This window comes from Erinaceus europaeus, chromosome 12 (assembly GCF_950295315.1).
Source record: "Erinaceus europaeus chromosome 12, mEriEur2.1, whole genome shotgun sequence".
Taxonomy (NCBI): Eukaryota; Metazoa; Chordata; class Mammalia; order Eulipotyphla; family Erinaceidae; genus Erinaceus; species Erinaceus europaeus.
Window position 1 is genome coordinate 87,970,666 of NC_080173.1, and position 19,798 is coordinate 87,990,463.

A 19,798-nucleotide genomic window follows, 5' to 3' on the forward strand; every position below is an offset into this window, starting at 1 on the left:
TAAAAAATTAATAAAAAATCAAAAACCTTTTAGTCATGGCTATTCCTCTTATTTTATTTTGCTTTATTTTATTATTGCCACTAATGCTATTACTAGAGCCCTGTGCTAGCACTATGAACCTACCACTCCAGATGGCCACTTTTTCCTCTCTCTCTTATTTTTCCTATTTTATTTGATAGGACAGAGGGAAATTGGGAGGGGAGGGAGAGAGAAAGATAGACACCTGCATATCTGCTTTAGCGCCTGTGACACTGCCCCCCTCCCCCACTGTAGGTGGGAAGCGAGGTCTCAAACTCTGGTCCTTGCACATGGTAACGTGTGCACACAACACGGTGTGCCACTACCTAGCCCACTTTTCTTCTCTTATGCTCTGCATCCATTTTCCCCTGTGGCTCACTTCCAAGAACATTCACGATCCCATTACCTGTCACCTCTTCAAATGCCTCAGGTGTCATCATTGCTCTCCTAGGTTACATCAGTAATTTCCTAGCAGGTCTTCCCCGTCTATTCTCCACAGAGAAATCAGAACTCTCTATTTAAAGTCTAAGTCAGATTGAGGTATTACTTTTTTAAATTTTCTTTTACATTTATTTATTTTCCCTTTTGTTGCCTTTGTTGTCTTTTTTATTGTTGTCGTTGTTATTGACACTGTCATTGTTAGATGGGACAGAGAGAAGTGGAGAGAGGACAGGAAGACAGAGAGGGAGAGAGAAAGATAGACACCTGCAGACCTGCTTCACGGTCTGTGAAGTGACTCTCCTGCAGGTGGGGAGCCGGGGCTCAAACCGGGATCCTTATACTGGTCCTTGTGCTTCATGCCATGTGGGAGTAACCTGCTGTGCTACCACCTGACTCCCAGATTGAGGTATTTCTAGGGCTTTCTCCAAGATCTTTCATTCCATATGAGCCATCTAACTTGGTCTTTTCTCCTTTCCCTTTACCCTTTCTAACTCTGATCTTGTCTGTTAGCATACTCTCCCTAGAGTCAGTCTTATTTATTTCCCTTCAAACACACTGAGCTTAGAGCCTCAGCTTTAGTTGTCTGGTTTGCTTGGAAATCTCTTTCTCAGAAAAAACCTCCTGATTTGCTCTTTCCCTTTCCCAAGAGTTTGCTGAAATGGGGGTGTGCCTTGAGTAGCCTATTTTAAATTGCTCTAACCAATTGGGGGGGCGGGGATCTCTGGTGGTTATCCTTGGGGCTGTGGGGGCATGCAACTCTGATGGTGAGAGTGGTGTGGAACTATCTCCCTATCATCGTACAGTCTTGTAAATCGCTATTCAATTACCAAGAAACAAATTAAGAAGACCCAAAATTACTGTGATCAAGAGTTGACTCTAAAGCTGATAAGACTAGTCATGCGAAAACCAGGGGAGAGGACATGGCAGCAGAGGGAACAGCAAGGTGCAAGGCCCCTGAGGTGAGAGTTCAGCTGGTGAGGAACAGAAAGACCCCTGTACCTGGTAGCTAGCGGGATAGGGTGGGGTCACGGCCAGGGAAGTGTCAGTAGAAGAGGTCCATCCAAGAGCTTGGTCGGGAGCAGAGATGAGTTACTGTGGAAGTTAAAACAGCTGGATTGTCATTGTAAGTGTAGTGGGACACGCTGGTGAAGTTTGAAGACGCTCATCCCAGTCCCTGTGCTGACTTTTTTTTTCTTTAATTTTTATTTATAAAAAGGAAACACATTTAAAAAAAAAACAAAAAAACAGAGCACTGCTCAGCTCTGCTTACGGTGATGGTGGTAGTGGTGGGGGTTAAATGTGGGACTTTGGAGCCTCAGGCATGAGAATCTTTTTGCATAACCATTATGCTATCTATCCCCACCCCAGTTCATTGTTTGTAGGGAAGCAAAAGTTCAAGGCCAGGAAGGAAGCTGTTATAATAATCCAGAGAAATGGTAGGGACTTGGATGAAGGCAGTCCCAGAGGAAGGATTAGTACATGGCCAGATTCAGGATGCTTTTCAACCATAGAGCTGCTGGGGCTTCCTGATGGCTTGGAGGTTGAATTGGGGTCAGTGGGTAGAACGAAGAGAGGTAAAGGGTGAATCTGAACATCTTTTGAACTGATTGACAACTCTTCTTGAGATGTCAGAAGATGGTTGGAGTGAGGGGAGAGTATGAGTCTTAGAAGTGGAGGAGAGGTGACATTTATTTGAAAATGTAACATTGGTATTTGCAGATGTTACAAAGTGTACTATGATTTGTTTATTTTGGAAGCTGTCTTATGGTGTACCATGAACAAGGTATCTGGATGTGTAAGTGTCACAGCACATGTGAGAGACAGGAGCCGGTCTCCCTTCTTCGTCCTCATCCCAACCTTCTCCAGGTAGAGAGAGAGCTGCAGATGGAGTCAGGTTCAACTCTGGAAACCACTTGCTTTTCTTGGTCATGTCTGAACACTTTGGGAAGTTAGGCGAAAAGGGACATGACTCCCTACCGTTGATGGGAGGCCAGCCTCTTCCCTCCATCACCACTGCTGCTGCTCCCCATTCACATAGTTTAGAAGAGCAAGAGAGAAGGTATTAACTATGCTGCCTTTTGTTTCTCTTTCATGTCAGGCTGGAACGATGGCAAAATACGAGCCTTTGCCCCAGAGACAGGCCGGTTGCTGTATGCCATTGACAATGCCCATCGGATTGGTGTGACGGCCATTGCTACCACCAGTGACTGCAAAAGGATCATCAGTGGTGGTGGGGAAGGGGAGGTATTGTTTTCAAAAGCAGAATCTATATATTTATTATTATTATTTTGCCTCCAGGGTTATCCCTGGGGCTCGGTGCCAGCAGTACGAATCCACTGCTCCTGGTGGCCATTTTTTTCACTTATTTATTTATTTATTTAAAAAAGGAAACATTAACAAAACCATAGGGTAGGAGGGGTACAACTCCACACAGTTCCTACCACCAGATCTCTATATCCCATCCCCTCCCCTGATAGCTTTCCCATTCTTTATCCTTCTGGGTTAAAGGTCATTGTGGGTTGCAGAAGGTGGAAGGTCTGGCTTCTGTAATTGCTTCCCCGCTGAACATGGGCGTTGACTGGTCGATCCATACTCCCAGTCTGCCTCTCTCTTTCCCTAGTAGGGTGGGTCTCTGGGGAAGCGGAGCTCCAGGACACACTGGTGGGGTCCTCTGTCCAGGGAAGTCTGGTCGGCATCATGCTGGCATCTGGAACCTGGTGACTGAAAAGAGAGTTAATATACAAAGCCAAACAAATTGTTGAACTATTATGGACTTAAAGGCTGGAATAGTGCAGATGAAGTGTTGGGGAGTACTCACTGCAGACTAATGTGTACTTTTGCTTTCAGGTATATATTTTGCCCTAGTTTATGGATATGTGTGAACATATGCTCTATCTCAGGGGACCTGGTCTATAGCTAGGTTTTGGGACTTTGTTAGGAAGTGAACCACCTAGAATGGAATTAGAGAATCCTATGAAAGGAAAGGTCTCACCCAAGTAATGAAGCTGAAGGGTTGTCATTCCACACCTGAAGTCTCTGGACACAGTCTGAAGTGAAGCATGCTGAGGTGGCACTCGTTGCGTTGATTAGATTGGGATCAGCGGATGCAATAATATTTGATATGAATTGAGAGAAGCATGCAGGAAAGTGCGCCCCACCCAGAGGTTCCAGGACTGGGGGGGAAATATAGGCTCTGTAGTGGAAATGTGAGGTTCCTGCTGTCTTAGGGTTCAAGAAGACAATGGATAGTTATTGTTATCATCCCATTATTTGGTAATTGGGTTAACTTTGAAAAGTCCCTTTGTTAGGATTTGCTGTATAATACCCAGCATCTTGTGCCACCGATTTTTTTTCACTTTTTATTAAGTAGGACAGAGAACAATTGAGAGGGAGGGTAGACAGAGAGAGAGAGACAAAGAGACGCCTGCAGATGTGCTTCACCACTAGTGAAGTGACCCCCCCCCCCTGCAGGTGGGAGTGAGAGCTCAAACCCAGGTCCCTGTGCATGATGATTTGTGTGCTTAACTGGGTGCATGACCTCCTGGCCCCCCAAAAGCAGAATCTTTAAAATACAGCTCTTGGATTAGAGCACTACTTTAGAGAATTTTTTTTGGGGGGGGGGAGTAGGGGAGGACCAGGGTCTCACACATAAGATTTTACTACTCTAGGCCACTATTTTATTTATTTGTTTGTTTGTTTATTTTTGCCTCAAGGGTTATCACCTTGCCAGCAAAATAAATCCACTGCTCTTACTGGCCTTTTTTTAAATTCTCCATTTTATTGGATAGGACAAAGAGAAATTGAGAGGTGGGAAGGGTAGATAGAGGGAGAGAGAGAAAGACAGACACCTGCAGACCTACTTCACCACTTGTGAAGCAACTCCCCTGCAGGTGGTTAGCCGGGGCTCAAACATAGATCCTTGAGTTTAGTACTATGTTTGCTTAACCAGGTACACCACCACCCAGCCCCTTAGGCCACTATTTTTTCTAGGGGGGGTTAGGAGAGTGAGATTGAGAAAAAGAGAGAGAGAAGAGAGAGAGCGAGAAACACACAGAGAGAAAGAGAGTGAGACACACATACAGAGAGAGACACACACACAGAGAGAAAGTCAATGACTGCCACCCCTCCAGATTCAAAGGAGGTCTCGAAACTTTACATCAGGCTCAACCTGATGCTGTTGACTGGCTACGGAAGAAGGGCAAACGCTAGAAGAAGAAGAACAGAGAGAAAGAGAGAGATATATATAGAGAGAGTGAGACAGAGAGAGAGAGAAGGGTGGGGGACTGGAACTTGTTCTCTTTGTGTAGTACCTTCTAGGTGGGACCAGGGAGCTCAAACCTAGGTCACACTTGTGGCAATGCAGGCACCTTACCCGGTGAGCTAGCTCCCCACCTCCTCATCGGATTTTTAAAAACATGCCATGTACTAGTAGTTAGGAGCGAGTTAAGACTTTGATGGAACTCTAAAGCACATCATCAGCTAAAGTTCTGAGCTTATAAATACACCCATATATGCATTTGCTTGCAGAAAGGACATTTAAGATACAGACATGAAAGCATTCAATATGGAATCAAGCTCTGAATCCAAGTTGGTGCGCTGCCAGAGTTTGGGAACATTTATTCTTCCCTTCCAAGGAACATAGTTACAGAAATTGCCCTTGCTTATATGTCAAAATGGCTGCTGCTTTTAGAATCTATTCTTTAAACTACCCAGATGTTATGATTTGTTGTTACTGTGTGTGTGGTGTGGGGTGGTGCCTGGGATCAAATTCCAGGCCTTGAACATGTGCTTGTCTGCTGAGTCACCACCTCCTTGGCCCAATTTTAATATATTTGTGAGTGAGAGACAGAGACAGAAGGAAGAGGAAAGGAGAAAAGTGGAGAAGGGCTGGGCGGTGGCTTACTGAGTTCAATGCACATTATATAAAGCTCAAGGACTCACACAAGGATCCAGGTTTGAGGCCTCAGTTTTCCACCTGCAAGGGTGGGGGGTAGCTTCACAAGTGGTGAAGCAGGTCTGCAGGTGTCATATCTTTCTCTCCGCCTCTCTATCTCCTTCTCTCTATCTCCCTCTTCCCCTCTCAATTTTCTCTGTCCTATTCAATAAAAATGAAAAATGGGGAGTTGGGTGGTAGCACAGCGGGTTAAGCACACGTGGCGCAAAGCCCAAGGACCAGCGTAAGGACCCTGGTTCCAGCCCCAGGCTCCCCACCTGCAGGGGAGTCGCTTCACAGGCGGTGAAGCAGGTCTGCAGGTGTCTATCTTTCTCTCCCCCTCTCTGTCTTCCGCTCCTTTCTTGATTTCTCTCTATCCTTTGCAACAATGACGACGACATCAATAACAACAGCAATAATAACTACAACAATGAAAAACAAGGGCAACAAAAGGGAAAACAAATAAATATAAAAAAATTTTAAAAAAATGAAAAATGGCCTCCAGGGGCAGTGGATTCGTAGTGCCAGCACCAAGCCCCAGCAATAACCCTGGAGGCAAGAGAGAGAGAGAGAGAGAGAGAGAGAGAAGTGGAGACACAAAAACTCTACCATCCAGAGTTCTACCCATTTTGTCTTTGGTGCTTTCACGTGATAATGGGATTTGAACCCAGGGCTGTATACATGGAAGATGTATACTTTACCACTGAGCCACCTCCCTGGCCTCCATTGTGATCATTCTATATCTATATCTATATCTATATCTATATCTATATCTATATCTATATCTATATCTATATCTATATCTATATCTATATCTTACTGTACTGGTGGATTCATGTTTTACAGTTGACAGTAAATAGTTTGTACATGCAATACATTTCTCAGTTTTCCACATAACAGTACAACTCCCACTAGGTGCTCTGCCATCCAGGACCTGAACCCTCCCACCTCACCACAGAGTCTTTTACTTTGGTGCAAAACACCAATACAAAATACACACAGCCTTTTCCTTCCATTTGAGAGAGCCTCGGGCATCTTTTTACAGGCAAACCCAACTCACTGTCTCCCTTCCTCTATACCCCAGTTTTTTCCTATCCCAAAACTTCCCCTCTCTCTACATGAGATGTCTTGTTTTCATCACATGATCATAGGAATAACCTATCAGGGAGAAGAACGATATGATACCGGGGCCAGGCACCCACATTATAGGAAGCAAGAACCCGTGCTTCAAGCCCCTGGTCCCCACCTGCAGGGGGAAAGCTATATAAGTGTTGAAACAGGGCTGTAGGTGTCTCTCTGTCTCTTTCCCTCTCTATCTCCCCTTCCTCTCTGAATTTCTCTGTCTTTATCCAATAATAAAAATAAATCTAGAAATAAAGAAAAGGTATCTTAGTGTAGCCTTTCATAGATCAGTGGCTGAATGTTAGGATTCTGTTTTTTGTATTTGTGGCTGGAGGAAAAATGGGTCAATTGATAAAGCATTGGACATTCATGCCTGAGGTTCCTGGTTCAATCACCAGCAATGCATGTACCGAAATGGTGCTCTGAATGCTCTCTCTCTTACACACACACACACACACACACACACACACACACACACACTTTCCCTCTCTTCTTTTTTTCTCATGCAAAATGTTCTCCTTCCTTCTCTTGTATGTAATAAATACAATAGATATTTTTTAAAAAAACAGAAAACAAGTGTGGGCCCAGGCGGTGGTGCACCTAGTTAAACACAAACATAACAGCATACAATGACTCAAGTTCAAGCTCCTTGTCCCCACCTGCAAGGGGAAAGCTTCACAAGTGGTGAAGCAGGACTGCAAGTGTCTCTCTGTCTCTCTCCCTCTCTATCTTCCCCTCCCCTCTCAATGTATCTCTGTCTCTAGCCAATAATAACTAAATAAAAAGAAAAAGAAAAACAGGTGTCACAGAAATTGGGCATTGGCTTTGATGTGGCTGAGAACCATTTGTTTTAGCTAATTAACATAAAACAGCTGATATGAAACTTTAAATATAGTAGTTCTTGAGTACCCAAGGAATTTCCTGATGGCACCAGAAATTTGAGAACAAGGCTCAGCAGAAATGACTATCAGACATAACATATCACTTGACCTAGCAGCAGCCCTTGTTTATTGCTTTTAGCCTAGGTGGGTATCTGATCCATTTCTCAGCTCTGAAAGTAGATTACAGAGTACAGGTGCAGGATTACAGGTAAACTTTGCCTGCCTCCATGGAAGACAATATAATAGCTTTAGTTCCTGTCCCTTGTTCCTACCCCATGCAGCTAAGAAGAGGCAATTAAAACTGACAAATTGGGGAGTTGGGTGGTAGCGCAGTGGGTTAAGGTCACGTGGTGCAAAGCACAAGGACTGGCGTAAGGATCCTGGTTCGAGCCACCGCTCCCCACCTGCTGGGGAGTCACTTCACAGGTGGTGAAGCAGGTCTGCAGGTTTCTATCTTTCTCTTTCCCTCTCTGTCTTCCCCTCCTCTCTCCATTTCTCTCTGTCCTATCCAACTATAATGACATTAATAACAACAATAATAACTACGACAATAAAACAACAAGGGCAACAAAAGGGAAAATAAATAAATATTTAAAAAAACCCAGACAAGTCAAGAATAGTGGAGGAATCTCTTGGAATCTTGATTTTTTAAAAATTTTATTATCTTTATTGACTTATTGAATAGAGACAGCCAGAAATTGAGAGGAATAGGGAGACAGAGAGGGGGAGAGGCAGAGAGACACCCACAGCCCTGCTTCACCACTCATGAGACTTTCCCCCTGCAGGTGGGAGACTGAGGGCTTGAACCGGGGACCTTACACATCGTAACATGTGCATTCAACCAGGTGTGCCACCACCTGGCCCTGGAATCTTGATCCTTAAAAAGTATTACCCATTCCTTCACAGAAGTCCCACATGTCTACTTTGTGGTTTTCAGGTGAGGGTGTGGCTGATAGGCTGCCAGACCCAGAAGCTGGAGGAGGCCCTGAAGGAGCACAATTCCTCTGTGTCCTGCATCAAGGTGAAGAGGAACAATGAGGAGTGTGTCACGGCCAGCACGGACGGCACTTGCATCATTTGGGATCTGCTGTAGGTACCTGTGATGGGGAGGGCAAAGTGACACTTGCAAGACTCAGTTTTACTGAACTTGAAATAAGAGTCAAAATGAAGGGTCAGGGAGTCGGGCTGTAGCGCAGCGGATTAAGCACAGGTGGCGCAAAGCACAAGGACCGGCATAAGGATCCCGGTTCGAACCCTGGCTCCCCACCTGCAGGGGAGTCGCTTCACAGGCGGTGAAGCAGGTCTGCAGGTGTCTATCTTTCTCTCCTCCTCTCTGTCTTCCCCTCCTCTCTCCATTTCTCTCTGTCCTATCCAACAACAACAACAACAATAATAACTACAACAATAAAACAACAAGGGCAACAAAAGGGAATAAATAAATAAAATAAATATTAAAAAAAATTTTTAAAAAATGAAGGGTCAACGTCTTCTTTGAAGCAACATTTAAAAAAAAAAAAGGCATTCATCTTTGTGTTTGTCCAGGGCTTATTGGATGCGGGCAGACTTTCTAGGAAGATGGAGATGTCAGATTTCACCATTGCTAGGGAAGTAGATTTCTGGATATACACAGTGGATAAAACATGGCTTGACTTTATTTTCCTAAAACTCATATCCCAAATGGGAGAAGAAAAATAACTTCAGTGGTGTAGCTGGTTCCTCTGGCTATCCCAGGCAGTCTCAGTCAAGTCCTAAGTGAGCTCGCCATGGTGGTGGTGGTGGTGGTGGTGGTGGTGGTGGGAAGTGTGTGTGTGGGGGTGGTATCTAAATTCAACCTTCCCCTTGGTTGGCCACATTTTCAGGGGCCACATATACTCCACCATATCACCGGGGTGGCACCTGTGGACCACCTAACTCTCAGCTCACTAGGCCAAATGGTATGGGGGATAACTTTTCTGGGGGATGCCTTTAAAAATAATAACAAGCCAGGACTTGCTTTATTTATTTATTCATTTACTTTCCCTCCAGGGTTATCGCTTTGGCTTGGTGCCTGCACTACGAATCCACTGCTCCTGGCAGCCATTTTTCCCATTGTTGTCGTTGTTGGATAGGACAGAGAGAAATGGAGAGAGGAGAGGAAGACAAGGAGGGAGAGAGAAAGATAGACACCTGCAGACCTGCTTCACTCCCCTGCAGGTGGGGAGCCAGAGGGCTTGAACCGGGATTCCTGAGCGGGTCCTTGAGCTTCATACAACGTGTGCTCAACCAAGTGCACCACTGCCTGATGCCCTTACTTTATTTTTTTTTTAAATATTTATTTTATTTATTTATTCCCTTTTGTTGCCCTTGTTGTTTTATTGTTGTAGTTATTATTGTTGTTGTTGTTGTTGGATAGGACAGAGAGAAATGGAGAGAGGAGGGGAAGACAGAGAGGAGGAGAGAAAGATAGACACCTGCAGACTTGCTTCACCGCCTGTGAAGCGACTCCCCTGCAGGTGGGGAGCCGGGGTTTGAACCGGGATCCTTATGCCGGTCCTTGTGCTTTGCGCCACCTGTGCTTAACCCGCTGCGCTACAGCCCGACTCCCCCTTTCTTTATTTTTTAAAACTTATTTTAGCTATGCACTCAAGAGACTGTCACATGAGAGTGTGCCACACGAGTCAGGGAGAAAGAGAGAGAGAGAGAGAGACAGGCCAGACCCCCACCCAGGAACACACAGTTCCAGAAGCATCAGGCATGCAAGTTCAGTATTCTTCCAGTTGAGACATCTCCCTGACCCCAACTTTGTGGTGACTTAAAGGGTGATTTTTTTTTTTTTCATTATAGGTGTTTTTGCTGAGTTTGTATTTAGAAATAGACCCTATGGGATGGGGGATGATAGCATAATGGTTATGCAGAGACTGTCATACGTGAGTCTCCAAAGTCCCAGGTTCAAGCTCCCATACCACTACAAGCCAGAGCTGAGCAGTGCTCTGGTTAAAAAAAAAAAAAAAAAAAATATATATATATATATATGCACATATTTCTATACACACATATATGTATATATATGGCAAAGAATATGAAATGTATTTGACTAGAGAGAAAATAACAATCACAACAGACACATAGCAAATCTACTTGAAAAGTAAATATGTTTAGGTTGGAAGGAGGAAGCTGGGAATTGTTACAGCTTTTGTATTTATTCTTCAGGCGTCTGAGGAGGAATCAGATGATCCTGTCCAACACTCTATTTCAGTGTGTATGCTACCACCCTGAAGAGTTCCAGATCATTACTAGTGGGACAGACAGAAAGGTAAGCCCTTCCAGCAAGGGACAGGATCACTCTGGTGCAAGAAGACGAGCCAGGAAACGTTGTTCCTGAGGGTGCAGGCTCCAGGCTCCAGTTCAAAGGATGGATTTGCTGCTGATGAGCAAAATATGCCAAGAGTTTTTGGTGCGTTTGTCTCATCGACAATAAAATGGAAAAGAGTCATGCTCAAGGGCCTGGGTTCAAGCCCTCAGTCCTCACCTGCAGGGGGAAAGCTTTGCAAGCGATGAAGCAGAGCTGCAAGTGTCTCTCTGTCTCTCTCCCCCTTTTTCTCCCCCTTCCTCTCGATTTCTGGCTGCCTCTATCCAACAAATAAGTAAAGATAATTAAATAAAAGAAAGAAAGGAAGAAAGAAAGAAAGAAAGAAAGAAAGAAAGAAAGAAAGAAAGAAAGGAGGCTGCCATAAACCTCATAGAGTTGCTGTGAGGATCAAAGTCATGCTTGTCAGTGGCAGTAGTCACATGGAGGCCGCACAGAGCAGGGACTCAGTGGGTGTCAGTTTTCATTATTAGGAAATTTCTGAGGCTGGAATAGAATTTTTTCTTTTTTTTAATTTTCTTTATTTAATATTTATTTATTTATTCTCTTGTGTTGCTCTTGTTATTTTCTTATTGTTGTTATTGATGTCCTTGTTGTTAGATAGGACAGAGAGAAATGGAGAGAGGAGGGGAAGACAGAGAAGGGGAAAGAAAGATAGACACCTGCAGACCTGCTTCACTGCCTGTGAAGCGACTCCCCTGCAGGTGGGGAGCCTGGGGCTGGAACTGGGATCCTTACGCCGGTCCTTGCGCTTGGTGCCACCTGTGCTTAACCATCTGCGCTACCGCCTGGCTCCCGGAATGGAATTTCTGTGACCACAATTCCAGCTGTGACTTTGACGCCATACAAGCAGAATGACAACAGAGTTACTCATCTCCTCTTGCCACTCTCCATCAATATATTCAGAAATCTCTCTTTTTTTTTTCATTTAAAAAAGGATTAATTAACAAAACCATAGGGTAGGAGGGGTACAACTCCACACAATTCCCACCGCCCAATCTCCATATCCCACCCCCTCCCCAGTAGCTTTCCCATTCTCTATCCCTCTCTGGGAGCATGGACCCAGGGTCATTGTGGGTTGCAGAAGGTAGAAGGTCTGGCTTCTGTAATTGCTTCCCCGCTGAACATGGGCATTGACTGGTCGGTCCATACTCCCAGTCTGCCTCTCTCTTTCCCTAGTAGGGTGTGTCTCTGGGGAAGCTGAGCTCCAGGACACATTGGTGGGGTCTTCAATCCAGGGAAGCCTGGCCGGCATCCTGATGACACCTGGAACCTGGTGACTGAAAAGAGAGTTAACATACAAAGCCAAACAAATTGTTGAGCAATCATGGACCCAAAGCTTGGAATAGTGGAGAGGAAGTGTTAGGGAGGGTACTCACTGCAAACTCTAGTGTACTTCTGCTTTCTTACTTTGGTGCCATACTCCAAACTCAGTCAATTTCTGCTTTGCGTTTCTACTTCTTTTTTTTTTTTTTTTTACATGCATAACATTCCCCAGATTCCCATTTAACAGTACAACCCCCACTATTTCATTCATCATTTTTCATGGACCTGTATTCTCCCCACCCACCCACCCACCCCAGAGTCTTTTACTTTGGTGTAATACTCCAATTCCATTTCAGGTTCGACTTGTGTTTTCTTTTCTAATCTTGTTTTTCAACTTCGGCCTGAGAGTGAGATCATCCCGTATTCATCCTTCTGTTTCTGACTTATTTCACTCAACATGATTTTTTCAAGGTCCATCCAAGATCGGCTGAAAACGGTGAAGTCACCATTTTTTACAGCTGAGTAGTATTCCATTGTGTATATATACCACAACCTGGTCAGCCACTCATCTGTTGTTGGACACCTGGGTTGCTTCCAGGTTTTGGCTATTACAAATTGTGCTGCCAAGAACATATGTGTACACAGATCTTTTTGGATGGATGTGTTGGGTTCCTTAGGATATATCCCCAGGAGGGGAATTGCAGGGTCATAGGGTAGGTCCATTTCTAGCCTTCTGAGAGTTCTCCAGACTGTTCTCCACAGAGGTTGGACCAATTGACATTCCCACCAGCAGTGCAGGAGGGTTCCTTTGACCCCACACCCTCGCCAGCATTTGCTGCTGTTACCTTTTCTGATGTGTGACATTCTCACAGGAGTGAAGTGATATCTCATTGTTGTCTTGATTTGCATTTCTCTGACAATCAGAGACTTGGAGCATTTCTTCATGTGTTTCTCGGCCTTTTGGATCTCTTCTGTGGTGAATATTCTGTCCAATTCCTCCCCCCATTTTTGGATGGGGTTATTTGTTGTCTTGTTGTTGAGTCTGGTAAGCTCCTTATATATGTTGGTTATTAAACTCTTATCTGATGTATGGCATGTAAAGATCTTCTCCCATTCTGTGAGGGGTCTCTTGATTTGGGTAGTGGTTTCTTTTGCTGTGAAGAAGCTTTTTAATTTGATGTAGTCCCATAGGTTTATACTTGCCTTAGTCTTCCTTGTAATTGGATTCGTTTCATTGAAAATGTCTTTAAAATTTATGCAGAAAAAAGTTCTTCCAATATTTTCCTCTAAGTATCTGATAGTTTCTGGTCTAACATCCAAGTCCTTGATCCACTTGGAATTTACTTTTGTATTTGGTGAAATAGAGTGATTCAGCTTCATTCTTCTGCATGTTTCAACCCATTGTTTCCAACACCATTTGTTGAAGAGACTCTGCTTTCCCCATGTAATAGTCTGGGCCCCTTTGTCAAAGATTAGATGTCCATAGGTGTGGGGCCTCATTTCTGGGCTCTCAATTCTATTCCACTGGTCAGTGTGTCTGTTCATGTTCCAGTACCAAGCAGTTTTGATGACAATGGCCCTATAATATAGTTTGAGATCTGGCAGTGTGATGCCTCCGGTTCTGTTCTTTTTTCTCAAGATTGTTTTGGCAATTCTAGGTCTTCTCTGGTTCCAGATAAACATTTGTAGCATTTGTTCTATTCTCCTAAAAAATGTGCTTGGGATCTTGATGGGGATAGCATTAAATTTGTAGATGGCTCTGGGTAATATATTCATTTTGATGATGTTAATTCTTCCAACCCATGAGCATGGAATATCTTTCCACTTCTTTGTGTCTTTTTCAATTTCTTTGAGTAGTGACTCATAATTTTCAGTATACAAGTCTTTCACTTCTTTGGTTAGGTTTATTCCTAGATATTTTATTGTTTTTGTTGCTATAGAAAAAGGAACTGATTTCTGGATTTCAATTTCTTCTAACTTAGTGTTTGCATAGAGGAATGCCACTGACTTTTGAATGTTAATTTTATAGCCTGACACATTACTGTATTGCCTGATGATTTCCAAAAGCTTCTTGCTAGATTCCTTAGGTTTTTCCATGTATACTATCATGTCATCTGCAAATAAGGAGAGTTTGACTTCTTCTCTTCCAATCTGTATGCCTTTAATTCCTTGCTCCTGCCTGATTGCTATGGCAAGAACTTCCAACACTATGTTGAATAGTAATGGTGATAGTGGGCAGCCCTGTCTAGTACCTGATCTGAGGGGAAATGCTTCCAGTTTTTCACCATTGAGTATGATGTTGGCTGTAGGTTTGCTATATATAGACTCCACTATCTTCAGGAATTTTCCATCTATTCCTATTTTTTGTAGTGTTTTGATCATAAAGGGATGTTGTATTTTGTCAAAGGCTTTCTCTGCATCTATTGATATGACCATGTGGTTTTTGGTCTTGCTTTTGTTGATGTGGTGGATCACATTGATTGATTTACGTATATTAAACCAACCTTGCATGCCTGGGATAAACCCCACTTGGTCATGATGAACAATCTTTTTGATATACTGCTGTATCCGGTTGGCTAGAATTTTCTTCAATATTTTCGCATCTACGTTCATCAGAGATATTGGTCTGTAGTTTTCTTTTTTGGTTGTGTCCCTGTCTGCTTTTGGTATCAGGGTGATGTTGGCTTCATAGAAGCTAGCAGGGAGTATTCCAGTGTCTTCAATCTTCTGGAAGACTTTTAAAAGTAGACGTATTAGTTCTTCTTTGAAAGTTTTGTAGAATTCATTTGTAAAACCATCTGGTCCAGGACTTTTATTTTTGGGAAGATTTTTGATAACTGTTTCAATTTCATTAGCTGTGATGGGCCTGTTCATGTTGTCCACTTCCTCTTTACTTAGTTTTGGAAGTTGGTAGGTATCTAGGAAATCATTCATTTCTTCCAGGTTCTTTAACTTGGTGGCATATAGTTGTTCATGTACACAGATCTTTTTGGATGGATGTGTTGGGTTCCTTAGGATATATCCCCAGGAGGGGAATTGCAGGGTCATAGGGTAGGTCCATTTCTAGCCTTCTGAGAGTTCTCCAGACTGTTCTCCACAGAGGTTGAACCAATTGACATTCCCACCAGCAGTGCAGGAGGGTTCCTTTGACCCCACACCCTCGCCAGCATTTGCTGCTGTTACCTTTTCTGATGTGTGACATTCTCACAGGAGTGAAGTGATATCTCATTGTTGTCTTGATTTGCATTTCTCTGACAATCAGAGACTTGGAGCATTTCTTCATGTGTTTCTCGGCCTTTTGGATCTCTTCTGTGGTGAATATTCTGTCCAATTCCTCCCCCCATTTTTGGATGGGGTTATTTGTTGTCTTGTGGTTGAGTCTGGCAAGCTCTTTATATATGTTGGTTATTAAACTCTTATCTGATGTATGGCATGTAAAGATCTTCTCCCATTCTGTGAGGGGTCTCTTGATTTGGGTAGTGGTTTCTTTTGCTGTGAAGAAGCTTTTTAATTTGATGTAGTCCCATAGGTTTATACTTGCCTTAGTCTTCCTTGTAATTGGATTCGTTTCATTGAAAATGTCTTTAAAATTTATGCAGAAAAAAGTTCTTCCAATATTTTCCTCTAAGTATCTGATAGTTTCTGGTCTAACATCCAAGTCCTTGATCCACTTGGAATTTACTTTTGTATTTGGTGAAATACAGTGATTCAGTTTCATTCTTCTGCATGTTTCAACCCATTGTTTCCAACACCATTTGTTGAAGAGACTCCATTTATGTATTATATGGGGAAAGACTCTGCTTTCCCCATATAATACTCTGGGCCCCTTTGTCAAAGATTAGATGTCCATACGTGTGGGGCCTCAAGAAATCTCTCTTCTTAAAAATTTTTTCTTGGAGAATCGGGTGGTGGCACAGGGGGTAAAGCACAGGTGGCGCAAAGCACAAGGACTGGGTAAGGATCTTGGTTCGAGTCCCTGGCTCCTCACCTGCAGGAGAGTCACTTTACAAGCAGTGAAGCAGGTCTGCAGGTGTCTATCTTTCTCTCCCCCTCCTCTCTACATTTCTCTCTGTCCTATCCAACAATGACATCAATAACAATAACAATAATAACTACAATAAAACAACAAGGGCAACAAAAGGGAATAAATAAATTATTTTAAAAGTTTTTTTTAATTTTTATTTATTTATTATTGGATAGAAACAGAGGGAATTTAGAGGGGAGGAGGAAATAGAGTGAGAGAGAGACAGAGAGACACCTACAGCCCTGCTTCACCACTTGTGAAGCTTTCTCCCTGCAGGTAGGGACCAGGGGCTTAAACCTGGGTACTTGCACACTGTAATGTGAGCATTTAACCAGGTGCACCACTGCTTGGCCCCTACATATCTTACTAACAGATTTGGATTCTCCCAGTTCAGACTTTGAGATAACTTTAAGATAATCAAAGAAGGGGCTGAGTGGTGGCGCTCCTGGTTGAACATACACATTACTGTGTGCAAGGGCCCAGGTTTGAGTCCAAGTTGAAGTTTTATTTGTTCACCAGGTACAGACAAAAGTTAAAAATAAAAATTTTGTGGGACTATGTGAAGGTGGGTCCAGCAGTTACAGCACAGGACTTACATGTGGGAGGCCTTGGGTTTGATTCCCAGCACCACTTGTGCAACAATGGACTAGTGCTTTGGTCTCTCTTATAAAAATAGAAAACATCTTTGAAAATATTGTGAGAAAAATACTGTAAGATATCTCTCTCATCCCACCCAACTAAAAGCTTGTAGTAGTGCTTTCCAGGTAATTGGAAACTATTTCCTGAAGACAAAACAAAATATAACAGAAAAATATCATAAAACAAAAAACAAAAAAATATCATAAAAACAAAACAAAACTCAAGAAATGATACCTGATCCAACAAGCGTTTTCCTGAATGTTGTATCTCATGGGTGAAAACTGGCTTACACCTCCTTATCCCCTCGACCCCTTGTTGGAGTTATATAGTCCAGGTGGCCTTTCCTCTTGGGACCAGGGCAGAATGGATACTAGGGGGTTAATCACAACCTCACCAATAAATGCTTAGTTATATGGTTCATAAAATTTCTAAATGAGTGTAATTTTGCCATCGTCTAGGTTCTGACCTATGAGATTTCAATCAGTCTATTTCTCTCTAATGAGAATTTTCACCAAGGTATTTAAATCATAAATCTATAGAATTATTCTAAGTGCCCTGGGCAGGACAGTACCTCTGCTGTCACAGAGCTTAGTTTATACTTTAGTTATTTTGCGTCGCAAAGATGGGTCTGGGCAACGTCCATGTAAATGAATAGATTTGTGATAAGTGAATAAGATATGAGACAGGGAAAGGATAAAAAAGAAAAACAGAACAGGCTGGGCTGAAGAAAACTGCTTTAGTTAGCCCGGTCAGCAGAGAAGTGGGGTTTGGCCAGAGGCCTGAGTGACAGAAAGACCCACCATTGCTTGGATCTCGGAAAAGACCATTCCAGGCAGAACATACCCAGGAAAGCAGAGTCCCAAGTATTGCTGCCCAGGACAGGGCCACGGTGACTTAGGTGGCCAAGAAGAAAGGAAGTCAAGGTGCCAACTATGAATGTGGATGAGAATTCTGAGAAGTAAGGATTTTGATGTGTGTTAGTATTCCTTTAGGTAATCTTCTGTTAAAGCCATCATGCATCTATAGGAATTGTAAAGCGCAAAACCCAACCAAACCCAGCCCAAATATTAAAAAAAACAATTATAATAAGTAAAAGCTTTACAGGGGGCTGGGTGGTGGCACACCTGGCTGAGTGCACGTTGCAGTGCTCAATGACCTGGGTTCAAGCCCTCGGTCCTCATCTGCAGGGGCGAAGTTTTGTAAGAGGTGAAGCAGTGCTGTAGGTGTCTCTCCATCTCTCTCCCTCTTGATTTCTGGTTGTCTGTATCCAATAAATAAAGAAAATAAAAATACTTAAAATAAATAAAAGCTTATATAACTTCTAGTTTGATTCAGAATAATACAGACTCCTGGTACAATTCCATCAACATGGCCAAAGAGAAAAGGGTGAAATCCATGTTCAAGTTCATACTGCTGGTTTAGTGCTCTTAGGAAAAAAGCAAAAACAAAAACTTTTTTTCTGAACGGTCTGTAAATTTACAAGGCTCAAAGTTCAAAAAGAGGGACTGGAGATTGGCAAGATAACACACCTGTGAGGATGTCTGTTTTGTTGGGCTCACAACCAAGTTCAAGCCTGGCCCCAGTAACATGGTGGGAAATCTGCCTCTGTTTCATTCTATCTAAAAAAAAAAATGATGTGGAGCAGTGAAGCCCAAGCAATGAAGAAAGAAAGAAAGAAAGAAAGAAAGAAAGAAAGAAAGAAAGAAAGAAAGGAAGGAAGGAAGAGAGAGGGAGGGGAGAGAGAGAAAGAAAGAGAGGAGAAAAGAAAAGAAAGAGGGTGGGGGAGATAGGATAATGGTTATGCAAAGAGATTCTCGTGTCTGAGGCTCGAAAGATGCAGGTTCAATCCCCGCAACCACCATAAACCAGAGCTATACAGTGCTCTGCTAAAACAAACAAATGAACAAAAGAAAGAAAGAGAAGGAAAGGAAGAAAGAAAGAAAGAAAGAGAGAAAGAGGAAGAGAAAGAAAAGAAAAGAAGAAAAGGGGAGTCAGGTGGTAGCGCAGTGGGTTAAGTGCATGTGGCTTGATGCACAAGGAGTAAGGATCTCGGTTCAGCTCCCCACCTGCAGGGGAGTCACTTCACAGGCGGTGAAGCAGGTCTGTAGGTGTCTGTCTTTCTCTTCTCTTCTCTGTCTTCCCCACCTCTCTCCATTTCTCTCTGTCTTATCCAACAATGACAACATCAATAATAACTACAACAATAAAACAACAAGGGCAACAAAAGGGAATAAATAAATATTAAAAAAAAAAAAGAAGAAGAAGAAATGAGTTGCTTTCCTTCTTTCACTTGGCCTGGGAGCTCGACTCCTCCTGTGAGGGAAGTGGGAGAGGTGGGAATGTGGATGCAGTTACTGGCTCCCCCCCTTCCTTTACAGCTTTTTCAGACTCAATCTGCTTAGTTTAATCAAAAGCACTTTTTGTCACAATCTGGGGTTACCAGCCTATCAACATCTCTTTAAATAGAATGCAAATTTTAAAACCAATACTAAAAATATTAAAATGGTTTCTACACCCTCTGCTGTAGCCTATTTATAATCTCAGTCGATATATCATCTCATGGTGTATTTTTGCTGCCTTCTATATAAAGTCAAACCATCTTTTGTTAGCATGTGCGTGGATGATTCCAGGGATCTGAGCCCTGCCTGAATACTTCTCTCCTGAATTCCAGATTGCTTACTGGGAAGTATTTGATGGGTCAGTGATCAGAGAGTTGGAAGGCTCCTTGTCTGGATCAATAAATGGTATGGACATCACACAGGAAGGAATGCACTTTGTTACAGGTCAGTCTTGGGATAAGAAAAGAAAGTCAAGTCTGGCTTAGGTAGATGGGCACATGGAATTCTTAGGCAGGCAGGAGGCAAATGGAAATGAGAGCAAAAGGGTCTGCAGGGCAATGTGGTTGGTCAGGCCTGTGCACTATAGCTAGTGTGACCAGAAAAGGAAAAAAAAAAATTAGAAATCACTTTTCATTGAGCGAAGCATTTACCCAGAAGCTTTAGAGGTGCAGAGGTACACATGACACATGTAGAAGCTAAACTTTGTTGCTTGCTGTGTGTGTGTGTATGTGTGTTAAGCCTTGTTGACAGAAATAGCCCTTTAAATGGGATAGCCCACCCAGTCTGCCT

The 19,798-nt window shown here is 43.0% G+C and overlaps 1 protein-coding gene across 2 annotated transcripts in view; it reads left to right on the forward strand.

The window, feature by feature from the left end:
- Positions 1 to 19,798, forward strand: part of CFAP52 (cilia and flagella associated protein 52) — a 62,526-nt gene that overhangs the window by 41,481 nt on the left and 1,247 nt on the right. The window contains exons 10-13 of one of the 2 annotated variants that reach the window (XM_060204431.1): positions 2,558 to 2,703; positions 8,333 to 8,484; positions 10,585 to 10,687; positions 19,342 to 19,453. In XM_060204431.1, coding sequence (XP_060060414.1) covers positions 2,558 to 2,703; positions 8,333 to 8,484; positions 10,585 to 10,687; positions 19,342 to 19,453 — 513 coding nt within the window. The remainder of the gene's footprint in view (positions 1 to 2,557; positions 2,704 to 8,332; positions 8,485 to 10,584; positions 10,688 to 19,341; positions 19,454 to 19,798) is intronic. The other variant, XM_060204432.1, reaches the window with a different exon arrangement.